Source organism: Urocitellus parryii, chromosome 9, assembly GCF_045843805.1.
Source record: "Urocitellus parryii isolate mUroPar1 chromosome 9, mUroPar1.hap1, whole genome shotgun sequence".
NCBI lineage: Eukaryota > Metazoa > Chordata > Mammalia > Rodentia > Sciuridae > Urocitellus > Urocitellus parryii.
In genome coordinates this window covers 73,187,474-73,202,511 of record NC_135539.1, presented here as the reverse complement: position 1 = coordinate 73,202,511, position 15,038 = coordinate 73,187,474, and the positions used below count along the sequence as shown (strand labels likewise).

Sequence of the window (15,038 nt, the reverse complement as noted above, 5' to 3'; positions counted from 1 at the left end):
GGTCACTCTACACTGAGTTAAATTCCCAGGCCATTTTTTTTTTTTTTCTTATTTTGACACAGTGTCTCACTAAGTTGCTTAGGCTGACCTCAAATTTGCCATCCTTCTGCCTCAGCCTCACAAGTCACTGGGATTACAGGTGTGTACCACCACACCTGGTTCAAAATTTCTCTTTTTTATATTGAGGATATTTTCCTTTACATGTATGGTTCTCAAACTTAAGGTATATCACACAATCATGTTGACAGCTTTTGAAAAAGCAGACTTCTGGGCCTTCCCCAGTTTCTGATGCAGTTGATTATAGGTGGAGGTAAAGAATTTGTATTTCCAACAAATATTCAGGTGACCCTGCAGCTACCGGTATAGGGACCACATTGAGAACCATGTTCCACATCACTGAGCTTAAATAGTCACAGGAAGGGTTTTCAATATTTGTTTGCTACTTTCAACATCCGGATCATGCTAGGTTTGGTCTATATATCTTTCCTATTGGAAATGAATCAATTTTCCAGTTTTTCCCTGTCTTGAGCAACTTTGGATTGAAACTTGTACATTATAAACATTATGGTATGGAGACAGTGGATTGTGTTACATTCTTACCAAGGATGCCAATTTATCAAAGTCCATCTTGAGAAGCAGAAAGCTCTCGGTCCTGTTCTTTTGCCCTCATCTAGGCTAGCAGGGTCTGAGGGATGATACCACGTGTAATTGTCCTCATCCTGGCACAGACATGATTCAACCAAAGAGAACAGGGGCACCACATACAGGATCCATGCTTTCCCCTCTTGATGCTCCCCGTGGGAAACTCCCCTCAACTTCCAATACCTGTGATCACCCAAATTCAACAACATGCTTCACCAGTGCAGAAGACTGTGAGGTCTGCATCTCTCTGTAGCTATCCCGCACCTTGCCAACTCTGGCTGTTCTCAGAATGGGACAAATGACCACACTGCTGCTTCCTTCTGACCACTCCCCCTGACCACAATGGCCTATTCTGATTTGTCCTCCACTGCCCCCATATGGGGTTTTTGGTACAGTGTCCAGTTGCTACCTACAGGAGGGTCAATTCAGTATGGGCTGACTCAGCTAATACCGGAAGCAAAACTCCCTCCTAACATTATTTTTAAGTAAATATGAAAAATTTCCCCAATCATTAGCTACTATAAATTCTAATAGGACTGGAGTTGTGGCTCAGTAGTAGAGCCTGGCGTGTGTGAGACACTGGGTTTGGGTCTCAGCACCACATATAAATAAATAAAGGTCCACTGACAACTAAAAAAAAATATTAAAAAAAATTATAGATGGGCAGAGTGGCGCATGTCTATAATCCCAGTGGCTCAGGAGGCTGAGACAGGAGGACGGCGAGTTCAAAGCCAGCCTTAGCAATTTAGGAAGGCCCTAAGCAATGCAGTGAGAACCTTACTCTAAATAAAATACAAAATAGGGCTGGGGTGTGGCTCAATGGTCAAGTGCCCCTAAATTCAATCCCCAGCCCAGTACTCCCCCCAAAAGATAAATTATAATGGGACATGTAATACTCTCTAAAACAGATCTAGTTTTAAGTATGTAAACTAAAGTAAACAGGTTCCTATTAAGCCACAGAGACTACATATTTCTGTGACTCAGGGAAAGGAATCAAAGTAATTCATATTTACCTGCCCTTCATAAAACTTCAGTTGAAAAATGAAATTATATCTTTATATAATCTGAAGAGAAGTAGCTATTATTATGTTAAAAAATCAATTTGTCCCTTTCCAGAGATATTCTCGGTGGGCTATTTTTTTCTGCAAGTCATCCTGTCTCATCCACACATGTTATGTATTGAGCTTCTTTCTGATAACACAACTCGATAGCTGCCTGAAAAACCTCTAAGTAAGTTAAAATGCATTTTATTCTACTTAATAAGGGAAAGCTACAACCATGCAACCAATTTTCACTTCAACTCCCTGCTTGAGGTAATTTAAAGGATCAATAGCAAAACTGTTACCTATGAGTTTATTTTACTAAGCATTTGGCTGTGTCGATCCATTTCCTAACTGCCTCTGATTGTTAAACATCCCGGGGGAAATGTCTTCCATGCATCCAATTCCACACCGGCTCCCTTCTAGCACACATGAGATGTGTGATTAAAAAATGAATTCATAATAAGCATTCCATTAAGGAGCACGTGGAGCAAGCTAACAAATACAGCAAAGTACCAGTAATGCGATGCATATGCCAACAGGCAGACAACAATTCTGTCTGTTAAATAAACGGAGAGCCAGAAACAAAGGCATTCCTAATGAACACGGCAGCAAATTCATTACAGCAGATTTAATATTGGTAGCTAGATCCTGGATCAGCTCAGAAGTCAACTGGTGATGTGGCTACTTGTTCCACCATTAGAAGCCACTTGGAGGACTCCAGGCTGAATGAGAGCAAAGGACAGACAAAGAGAAGCTTTGGTGGAGCACCGCTGTCACAGTGGAGGTACTCCCTAACCACAGAAACAGGGGCGACGTTTTTGCTTCCCAAAGAGAAGAAATGGGGAAGGAGTATTTCTCTTGTGAGGTAGGAAGCACAATCTCAAACAGGCGTGAGAGCGATACAGGGAGTGTCCACGGTCCTAAATGAAAGGTGGTCAGGCCAGTGGATTCTGAGGTAGTGACAGCAGCATGGAGAAAAGTCAGGCAAGGCGACACTTGACCTAGGAAGCCTTTGGGGCTCCTCAGCTGCAATCCTCATGGGCATGGCCACACAGCTGTCCCCAATGACCACCTGACCACATACCACACAGTCCTTGACTGCTACAGAGAAACCGCTTATGTGTGAAGTCAATGATAGCCAGCGGAGAGGCCAGTTAGTCATTTAAGGGGCCCTGATTTCCAGTTCCCACCTCTACCACTGAGCTGCTTTGTTTGTATTTATGAGTACAAGTTGACCCAGCCATCGACCCACTTAATTTTTCAAAATCTGCATTTGACATATGCTCAGTTTTGAACTTCTTTTAAGCCAACACTCTCCCCTCTCACTTTTCCTGTTCTGTGATCCCTGGAGCACAAATCACCATGGGGGAGGCAACGAGTCAGCAGCACCTTCAGAAACAAGTTTCTCCTTCACACTGCTGTGTCTACAGGTTCCAAGCAAGAGAACTGTACCTTTTGTTCTCAGCCTAAGAGATTAACATTCATCACTAACAGTATGTTACACACACCAGGCTACCTATTTACACTTCATTCTTAAAGTAGATAATATTCCATACTCCTTGTCATAATTCCTAAGGTTGATGAAGCTTAAATGAATAATTTTATAGTTATTTTACAAGACCACCTCTTATGACTTATTGCTACTTTATGTGTCATATAAATCCTATTATTATGCCAATAAGAGCTTAAAGTAAGCAGAGCACAAAACTATTTAACTTGAATCTTACTAGTAATCAGAATATTTCATAAAGCAATCAAGGGGGAAAAAAACCACTATTTTTAATAAGCCTTAAGAGCAAAAAAGTCCTTTATCAATGAGCTGGTCAATATTACAATACATGGCAAGTGTACATCTAATGTTGGCACAGATGGTAGCTGTCCAATATCCGTCCTCCTCCTTCCACAGCATGGAATGGCAGCTGGGAAAAGAAACCCAGGACCCATTTCTTGACTTCACTTACAGCAGTCCAGAGACAATTCTCACCAACAGAAGGTGGAGAAGAATTTTTCAGCACCAGGCTACTGTGCTTGGAACCAGGACCTTAGCTCCTAGCTTTTTTCCTACCTGCTTGCAATCAGGTGACCAATGGAGCCCAAGACTCCACTAATCAGGAACACCCTGGACTTCTCCTTAAGCAAGAAATGGACTTTTCATGTGTTTAAGACACTGTACATTTATGTGTCAATTTGTTACAAACCCAGCATTATCCTAACAAATACACAACCTGAAAGAAAGATTACTTTTCAAAAACAAAGTTTCCTGCTGCTTCATTCCATGTGTGGTACTCCAAAATGGTCCATCAATAGAAAGCAAATTTTAAAACTTACTCTGAACAATATCTATGATTTTAAAAAGTAGCTAAGACGAAAGTTTCTTACGTTTCTAAAGCAGAAGGGAGGTGCTTCTTCCGCCCCGTGCTGCTTATGATAATCCGCCCAGTCAAAGTCCTGGCCGGAGTAACCTGTGAATGATGAAACACAGAGAGCCAATGTTAGCTGAGCCAAATCCCAGGCGAATGCTGAACCTTAGCATGGGTCAGTGGTTGAAATCATAAGAGGAGCAAGTCTAAGTCCTGAAGGATGAGTCCTCAAGCCTCACAGCATCAGATTTCATGAGGCTCAAATGAAATATTTTGGAAAATGCAAAACATCTAATATAGGCAAGGAGTGCCATCATCATATTGCAGGACCTGAAACCAGCTGAAGAAGGGGGAACTTACCTGCTGACAGGTACAGAACAGCAGAGAGAAGGAATGTCACAGAACATTCTTACGATCCATTTTGCAGAAACAGACAAAGACACCTCCCTTCTATAAATGCCAAGACCACAGCAACTTTACTTTCAGTATCTTCAAAGAAATAATGAGCATTTATTGGGGAAAAATACAGTTGGGAGATGGTTCTTAGAAGAATAAATGAAGAAAGAGCAGAAGACAAACAAGGAGTCAAAACCCTCAAAGACAAAGGAAGAGGAAGAATATAAACCACGCCGTGGAACTGAACTGCAAGGACGAAGGAAAGAGAGAATTGGGAAAGATGGGCCTCTCTGGCTTGAAGCTTTGGGGAGAAATTGGAGATTCTAAGGAAAGGGTTTGAGAAATGACTATTCACATGCACTAAATTTAATTAAATGCAGTGTGATTTTTCTTTCTTTTACTGACTTCATTTCTGGAGGAGAGGAGATTGCAATTACACAGTATAAATCCATCATGGCAACCACAGAAGACACGGGAGGAGATGAGGGGAAACAGCACCGGCTCATAAATGAGAAAGACACACAGAGAGGAAAAGCCTCCAAGTCAAGCCAATGAGCCAAAGCCAAGGAAAAGGGGTGAGGTGCTTAAACTTCTCCAGTTAACAATGGACGGAGGTGGGAAGTACAGACCAACAGTGGTTAAACTACAATGTGATCAATGTCACTGTCACACACTTGGTTCGGTGTGCTTTCTTTATTAGTTGAAGTATGTGCAAGATAAATCCATTAGGGACTTCTGAAGTATACTTTTGACACTAGTCCCCCAATTTCTCATATACATAGTGTCATAACCTCCACTACTGTAGATTCACTTCATGTTGGGACTTTAAGTTACTAAATCCCCACAGATGCAGAGATTCATTAATTACAGAAATTATTAAAGGAACTCAAGATATGGATGCCAAAACAAAAAAGATATGCTCCCAAAACAAAAGTGTTATTTTCATTAGCTAAGTTCAATTTACTGTCCACCCCCCCACCCAGGATTGCAGGAAGAGCTATTAACCAAGAAAATAGCTCTCCTCTGGTTCCAAAGACTGACCTCTGACCCACCCATGCCCCACTGACCAGCAGTGGCAGGAATGTCCTCCTTTTTCTTAAGACATCTATTTCATTCTACAAAGACTGACAACTCATTTCTTTCCACAAAGTGACATGATACTTCCAAATACTATATTCTCTTTTCAGGTAATTTCAAAGTGGTTCCTGAAGCTCTTCTGCCTGTCTTTCCACTAACCTTTCTCTTCAGGGCTATCCCTCCTGCTAAATGGCTCTTGCATCAGAGGTTTCTGGAAGGACAAAACTAAGGTACTTCAAATATTTTCACACAAAACAAAGAATGCCTTAAATAAGGTAATGGAATTCGAGTTTGTTTTACAATTGATAGAACACTGCACTGTGAGCACAGTTTGGAATTGTTTTGGAGCCAATCTGCATGTTCATGTATTAGAGTACAAGGGACCGTGAGCCTCAAGACACTTGGTCTGGTCACAAGTTTCTTGACAGCACAGAAGGCACTGAACCAGAAAAGAGGAGGGCTAGTTTTAGCTTCAGCTCTGTGGGTCACAGGGTGGACCACGGTGAAAATAAACACATGCCTGACTTTCTGCATCTATGAGGCCACAAAATAAAGAGCAAAGCTTCAAGGCTCCCTCTGGCTGACATACTCTATGACTCAGAGCTGCCATTTCTAATGATTTTACTCTTGCTACTTAGGATTTTCTTTCCATCTCTTTGTGATTAATTTTCTTTTCTTCTACTAGGACAAGAGTGTAATAGGATTAGAAACATCCCAACTCAATCCATGAAGACCAGGTGAATGCCCACAACACCAGGATCCCATCTGCCTGGCAGGCTGGCTTTGTAAGGGTCAAGACCTCCTTCTGTGTCTCCTCACTGGACCTCTGTTCCTTCCTTAGTTAATTTAGTGAGCTTATGAGATCGTGGGTGCTAAACAGATACAAAGCAAAACATTTTCTGATACTGATACAACACCGCATTTGGATATTCTGTACAATAAATATCTATTCAGATAAAACTATCCAACTTTCTGTCATTCTATTTCTTAAATGTGGACATTTAGCTGGGTTTTCTACAACCAGCTTCTAATGGATTTCAACCCACTCCACACAATGTCATGTTCCATGTTTGCCTGGGTCTACATTCAACCCTGCATATGCCCAGGCCCCCACAGTGACTGTGGGGAGCCATTTTTAATCAAATAATTTCTAGATATAATCAAGTCTTGCTGGGTACAGTTTAAGCAATAATTAGTGATTCTGCCCCCAAAACTCACTATTTTTCTTGAACATTGGAAAGGCTTAGACTTTTCCTCCTCCTCCTCCTCCTCTTAGGGACATTTATTCACTTCATCACTTAAAATTCTTTTCCTTTGAGCTGATAATGAGCTCTCTTTGTAAGGCATTTTTTGTGACAGCTCAGAAAATAACTGCTACATAAAAACAAATTGCTGTGGATCGTATAATAGAGACAACAGGGGTCAATTATGCTCATTAATCAACAAAGACAGAACAAGAAGTACTGGGGCTTAACTATAGCCAGGAAAACATGTTTTAAACCTGGAGGGAGGGAGGAAAATAGCAGAGGGGAGAAGAAAATAAAAGGAAATATACCCTCTTAGGCTATTAAAATTTGCAACAAGCTGCCAGGGGAGACTGTTGAACCACAACCATTAGAGTTATTTTAGCCTTTATCAGTGTTTATTCTAAATGAAGTTCCAACTGTTCCAGGTCCAAAAGGGATAAGGCAGATGACCCATTTTCACATGATATAAATGAATGGTCATAAACCAGCTCCACTTACAAACATTACCATCGACTGTGCAAATGGACAATTCTTTTGAAAAACTATTTGATAACATCAGTAAAAATATCCAAGCCCTTTGACAGAACAAATTCACTTCTGAGAATTTATCCCATAAATGGGATCCTAAAACCTGAGAAAGGGTGATACATTAAGATACTTATGGGATTATGTAATGACTTTCCATTCAACAACAAGAAATGATGTGAGACTTATCCAAATGCACAGGATGTCACGCAGGCATGAAAGTTCAAAGAGTATATTGAAAAAAAAATATTTAATGAAAAAATGGTTGTTATGCGTTAGATGTGAACACTGCTGCAAGCTTACATTGAATTATTATATTTATATAAAAATATGCTGAGGAAAAGTCCAGTAAAAGTGTTGAGAAAAACTTTAAAAAAATAAATATCAAAAATAATTGTTTTAGGGCTGGGGATATAGCTCAGTTGGTAGAGTGCCTACCTTGTGTGCATAAGGCCCTGGGTTCGATCTCCAGCACCACAAAAAAAAAAAAAAAAATTGTTTTGGACTCTTGTTTACTTTTTTTCTTTAACCTTTTTGTGTTTTCCCAGTTTGCAATAATGATTATGAAATTATTTCAGTAAAAAAAGTCAGATGAAAACATGGCATCTTTGCTCACTTTCATCAGATAATCAGGACACAGGTCAATCAGTGGAAGGGTCTATTCAGCATGTGAAAGACCCCAGGACTGCCTTTCCACAGCCATCTGTCTTTGGATTTGCTAACAGAATCCAGTTTTTTCTCTGGCATTGGTCAGGCCCCTCCTTGACACCTGGAAGTGAATCTTGGCTATCCAGAGACCATCACGGTGGCCTCATGCCCCTGGCCTGTGGCTTGGGATAGGAGTTTGGAAAAAGTTTATGGAAAGATTTCTTTCTCTAATAAAGGAGACATACGGGACTAAAATTCTTGTACCAGGTGGCTATAAAAGTAAAATGTGCAATTGTAATAGAAAATAGGAAAAGAGTATCATTTTTGCCAACTACTGGTTTCGCAAAATGAAAAACATTAATAAGACATCACTGGAGGTTGCTGGGAAAGAGGCCTCTGTAAGCATTTCTTCTTGGAGAACAACTCAAAACATGGAGACAGGTGTCAATTTCATTAGGTGTCATGGGTCAGAATCTTCAAGAATATGCCCACCTCCAGCCTACACAGCTGCTCCCTCACATGGTCCTTTATTCAAATCTATGGACCTGGCACATGCTATGTGCAAGGCAGGTGTTAATACTTGGGATACAGAAGTGAACAAAATGACAAAACCCCTCCCCTAGCAGGGCTCACCTGCAGTGAGGGGAGACACAACAAGCTTCAGTTTAAAAACCCAGATGCTCCCAAATAGTAAGAGACTAAGTGCAGAGAGCACACGGAGATGGCCACTCCTGTTACAGAGCAGTCAAGGAGGCTCCCTGATAAGGTGAATGGTGGCACGGGTGTCCTGGGGCGGAGGAAGGAGGCATGCAGCTCTTTGGGGAAGAGGGGATGCCAGACCCCAGATTTACTGAGCGCAAAAGCCCAGGAGCAAGTCTGGAGTGTTCATGGATCAGCAAGAAAGATGGGGAGGCTGAAGCAGAGGGAGGAGGTGAGAACAGCCATCCTATGTTGGGGTCAAAGGGGACAACTGTGCAAGAGTTTTGTATATAAAGACAACAACTTAAAACAAGAGCAACAGGGAAGTATTTGAACGATTCACCTACAGATTTTGGGATGCGCCATATTTCAAGTCATCAATATTTTGGCATGACACAGCTTAACCAATGACAAAAGCAAAGTGTGAACACATAGTTAATGTATGATGTGTAAAATAATGAAGTAGGTATACAAAGTTGTATACCCAAGGAAACAGAAACTGGGAGGAATACATACCAAAAGTTATTCCATCAAGGTAGAATTATTAAAAAGAACAGATTATTAGACTTTTCTATTTTTCAAAGTTTGAAGGACGAATATGTATTAGTTTGTGATATAAGAATTCTTTTAAAAATGAACTGAAGTCCAACAAAGTAGTAACACTTCCTAAGAGAAGGAAATGTATTTTTTCAAGAATTCTTCAGCGTTTCTTATCCAGTTTGCTGAACTGGTTAATTGCTGTTTTGAGGAAGAATGCAAAGGGTATGGACCCTGACTTCTTGAGCCCCAGCAGCTCCGAGAGCAGGAGACTCCCCCTCTGACACCCATAGCACCAAGGAGCGAAAGCAAGGGTGGAGAGAGGCCTGGAGAGTGAGGAAGAAAGCTCTGAGGCATCTCACCCAGGAAGCTGAAGGGGGAATGGCCCCAAGGAGAGCTCTTCTACACTAGAGCAAGTTTCCTTTGTTAAATGTCAGAACTGTGAGTGTAAGTAACAAGTTTCCTTAGCTTGTAGCTCAACCTTCTTTTGAAAGGAAAAGTGATACAACCATCTTCAAATACCAGGACCCAGATACATAGACAAAAGCAGAACCCACCTTCTGGGAACAGGTTCCCAGTTTTGCTCAGAAAATCTCACCAACGCTGGGCACCTCCCTGCTCTATGCACCTCACTGACCAAAAGCTGATCTCTCTTCCTTACAAAGGCTTGGTTTGGAACAACCAATAGTCCCTGAATACTCCCTGAAGCAACATGCTCAATGGCAACAAGGACAAAAGGGAGAAAGATCATGCAGAACTTGCTGTCATCCGACTGTTTGCTAAATTTTATTTTCAGTTGTCAATGGACCTCTATTTTATTTATATCCAAACTGAGAATCAAACCTAGGGCCTCACACGTGCTAGGCAAGTGCTCTACCACGCAGCCACAACCCCAGCCCCTGGTTACTAAAACTTATAAGGCCCTCTTGAACTCTTCCAGCTATTTCCATATTCTTAGCTGACATTCAGTCTTAAGCCTTCCTGATGGGGCAGGTCTTAAACATCTACACATTCACTCATTTCCAATTGGGCTGTTCTTCCTTTTTATGTTTACAGAATAAAGCAGGGAGAAAAAAAAGAAAAAGGACAGTAAGCAGAGAGAAGGGAAACAATTAAATTTAGTAGAAATGGTAACCATGCTACTTCCTTATCTTTCAGAGAATTATGTTGAGAAGTATTTAATACAGGTGATGATGTGACACTTAATATCCTTCTCTCTCTGGGAGCAAGCACAACATGCTATTTTGAATTATAACCATAATGTTAAGAGATACAGATATGTCCCCAGGATAGAACTGAACATACAATAAGTATCAACTGTCACCAGAAAACGTCTTCAAAATACTGAAGAATGAAGAAGTGAAGAAGAGGGAATCAAGTTGTCAACAGCCAATAATATTTTCAGATACTAAAAATGATTCAAAGTTGTACTCTCCCGGCTCTTTTCAATTAAAGTGACTGTGTTTGCTTAGCACGTACAAGACCCTGTTTTCAATTCCCCACAACGAGGAAAAAAAAAACAAAACTTTTTCTGATCAGGAACAAATCAGAAATATAGACACAAGACCATATTTCAAGTCCAGTAACTAGCTGGGAAAATCTAAAAGTGTTCTCTCTACTGCCAGAAGAAATATAATTTTAAAAATTAATTACATAGCAAAACTCAAAAAATGAAAGAAAATCTGCAGATGCCAAAAAACTACAAGGACTCAGAAAGTCATAGCTGAGTAGCCCAGGAGCTTATGGGGGTTAGGGTGGAAGAAGATTGGGCTCAGGAAGAGAGCAGAAGGACCCCTTGCTGCAGAAACCACCCCAGCCCCAGGCAGCCTAATCACTGAAACAAGAAAGCAGCAGAGATTGCCACTACCTGCCTGCAGTTCTGATTAAGAGAGGGAGTCAAGAAGGAACCATGGTGTGCTCCTCCAAGGCAGCTGCACATGGGATGCCCTGTCTAATCTCACAATTCCACATGGTACATTCTGAGAGCTAGTGCAAGACTCGGCCATCCATGCTCAGAATAACCAGGGACATCTTTATGGAGCAGACACTGTCTCTGATGCTGGAGATACAGCAAGAAACAGAGATTCTAAAACATAAGTCTTCACCCTGTCCTTTCCCATGGGCAGATGGAGCAGGAAAAAATGTCACACAAAGTCCTCCAGAGTAGTGAAAATGCTGAAAAACTGGGCAGACAAATGGATTCTTCTCCCTACTTTCCTCCGAGAAAAGCGCTTTTTCTTTTGAAAATTTAAAGAACAGACAAAAATACAGTGATGATGTAGAACATTTGAACAATTTAATTAATAAGCTGGATCAAACCGAATGACCTGACAGTAAATTTAAAACAGCTAAAACAAACTCCACTGTTAAGTACATATCCATTACCCAGCCAGTCATACCCAGAAACGGTAGCCCCAGCGAAATCAATAACTGCTAAAGGAAGTAAATTCAAGCTCAATAAAAGACCAACAGCACCAGCTGCAGAGGGTTTTACAAGCTTGCTTTAGCAAATCTAAAGGAATCAGATCATCTATATCTTATACAAACATGCTCTTGAGAAAGCTTAGAAAGGTTGCTGGATATGAAATAAATATATAAAAATATGGGTAGTGACAGAAGGGGACAGAGCTTCAATTCATTTGATATTCAACAAGTATCTAGTAGGTGCCACATGCTATTCTAGCCACCGGGCGTGAGTGGGTGACCAAGAGGGGGAAAAATTTCTCTTTTGTGGAGCTTCATCTTAGTGGGGAAATAAAGAACAAGACAAAAAAGTCTACAAGTATATTCTTACTTGTATATTATATGGAAAGAAATTCTGTGGAAAAAAAAGAAGTACAGGGAAGGAGATAAAAATGGTGGGGGTAGCAATTTGCTATCAATATCCTATAAGGCAGCCCATAAAGACAATACCAAGAAGGTGCAACACTAAGTCAAGACTGAAGGAGGAGGAGTGAGCCAGGAAGCTGGGGAGAGCATTTGAGCAGAAGGTAAAGTAAGTGCCAGGGTTTAAGGAGGGACTGTGCCACCATGACATAGGAATGGCAAAGAGGCTGGGGACTAGATGGGCAATGGACATTGCAACAGCTAGGAGGTGCTACCTGTTGTCACAGTCATGACCTGGACTCACAGTGAGCCTGAAGACAGTGCAGAGTCCACGCAGAGAAGGGATGTGTGTGACTGATATTCTGACATGATCCGTCTGTTGAAGAAAACCAGGGGCCACTGCAGTAACCACGTGAGACCCAATGGTGACTTGGGCCAGGTGATCACACAGCCCACAGCCTAAATGCTCAAAATGGTGACAGGATTCACCAGGTAACTTGATTCAGGATGTGATAAGTGGGGGAGTCAAGGAGGACTCCGTCTTCAACTTTATCAATAATGCTTTATTCTACTTTATAAAAATCTGAATCATACACGGCAAAACGTTAGCACCTTTTCAAAGGAGTAGGGCCATGAGTATCTACATTTTTTTTCTGTTCCCTTTCTGAATAAAATGAATGACAAAATGGACTAAGTCCATCAGTAAGTGACTGAAGCTTTTCTTTAGGAAAAGAGTACACGAATTAGCATTCGATGCTTTGTATTCTGATAATAATTAAGCACCTTGACTTCCTAAATTCCACTAACAGTTTATGTGTCCATTAAATGATCAACCTAACAGTTATATATGAAAGTGCTAAAATGAGCCATTGACTTTAGCCTTTGCTCCAACATTTTACAACAGAAATTTAAAGGTTGAACATTTTCTACAAAAGATCCCCCTGGGTGGAACGTTTCTTCCTCTAATTCTACAACTAACCTTTGATATCACATACCATGAAGGTTAACGGAAAAAGTTAAACATAGCAATTCATGGTCGATGACCTATATACCTTTTGGCTTAGTTTATTTATGTATGTCCTTGTTTAATCACCTGTCATGTAATACCGACTTGGTGTTTACTGAGTTTAAGCTATTCAGATAAAATCTCCAAGGTTCTGTCCTTGTCTTAACAGGAAAGCACTTGCTGCAGAATGTCCCCTGGGAACTGGGAACTTCTGTCCACTCTACCTTAGATGTCCAGTCCCTCAGGCCTGGGGCAGGATGTCATATATATATATATATATATATATATATATATATATAAAAGTAGGAATAGAGTCAAAATAGTGCAATAAGTATCTGTGATCTTTATGCTTCTCTCTCATCTGCCACCAAATATCTTGCTTCCTCTGCTGCTTTCACTTCATACCTTTTGGAGATTAGGTATGTAAATCAACCCAACATATTCTAGATAGAAACCTCACAATTCAAGTTTAAAACAACAAACCTGCTTAAAAAGCTTCTACTTCCACACTTTAATAAAGCAAAGAAAGTTATCTGAAAAATTCCACAGCAAGCTTGCCAGGCCTCGTGTTGAGATAAGGTGGGTAATAAATTACCCCAAAAGGAAACCATTAAACCACACTACAAAATCTACCACCACTACCACCACCACCACCTCTAATTTCTTACTCACTTTAATTACAAAAATAAATATATTCCACTCTCATGAGAAGGGAAAGGAGCTCAATAAATAAAATCACAATTGTATCATAACTTACATCGGCATTTGGAAAATGAGTCCCTAGGATTATAATTTGCCAACTGCTTTGATTTATAGATTATTTCCATCATGTAAAAGTCATGGTCCATTAACATCTGTTAGTTGGGTTTAGGGCCACCAATTTTTAAATTCAGAAGATTAAAAATAATATCATAGTCCCTTGGTATCCATGGGGGATTGACTCCTGGACCCCAGACTGACATGAGAATCCATGGAAGCTCAAATCCCTATACTAATAATGGCAGCGTATTTGCGTATAGCCTGGCACATCCTCCTGCAAACTTTAAATTGTCTCTAGATTATTTATCATAACCAGTGCAATGTAAGTGAGATGCAAATAGTTGTTCTATTATATTATTTAGGGAATAATGACAAGTAAACAGTCTGTACATATTCAGTATAATTTTTCCTATATATTTTTGACCCACTGTTGGTTGTATCCACAAATACAGAGGACATGGATGTGAAAGGCCAGCTGCTCTCCATTAAAGTCCCACTCCTACCCTTGCTCCTTCTACCCACCTCCATTAGCCATAAGCCCACACAGAAACAACAGCTCTAGCTAGTTTACTGTGCAGTATTTAGGAGATTACTTACAAAAACATTGAGTAAGCATGGTAAAGTTCTCTTACTTACTTCTTCTCTAACAAACAAGAAAGATATTATGGTATACTGACAAAACTTTTATCATTCAGTGCGTTTTATAGAGCTTTCTATGCAAGTACATAGATTCCCTTCATTATTTCCAATAACTGCATAGTTTTCATTAGATGGATATCCAAAATTCACTTAACCAATATCCTACGGATGGACACTTGGATTTTCCTCCCTAGTCTTTTGCTATTAAAAATAATGTGGCAAAAAACTCTTTTATGCATACACTTTCTGTATAGTCTATTCCTCTAGGACAAATTTCCAGAAGTGAAACTTCTGAGTCAATGAGTAAACGCATCTCCTTCGCCACCTTCCACACAGTTGCACCACCTGCACCTGCACCTGCACCTGCACCTGCACAGTGACATTGGAGCATCTTTGGTAACCTGCACTTATCAAATCTCAATGCTTCTGTTCTTTATCCTTTGGACTTTTGCCTTCTCTGATAAATATATAGCATCTCCACATGATTTATACTTGTATTTCTCTTATTATATTGAGTTTTGCATATTAATCATTGATTCTTTTACCTAGTTTTAGTTTGTTCACATTGCTTGTCCATTTTTCTGTAAGTTTCTCGTCTTTTTGCACTGTTTATAAGTAAAAATTCTATTGTTTC

The 15,038-nt window shown here is 40.3% G+C and overlaps 1 protein-coding gene across 1 annotated transcript in view; it reads right to left on the bottom strand.

Annotated features, from left to right (window-relative positions):
• The window catches only part of Sfmbt2 (Scm like with four mbt domains 2), a 205,366-nt gene that overhangs the window by 53,844 nt on the left and 136,484 nt on the right, over window positions 1-15,038 (bottom strand). Inside the window, exon 10 of the mRNA XM_077802706.1 lies at window positions 4,065-4,147. Within this exon, the coding sequence (XP_077658832.1) occupies window positions 4,065-4,147 (83 nt within the window). The remainder of the gene's footprint in view (window positions 1-4,064; window positions 4,148-15,038) is intronic.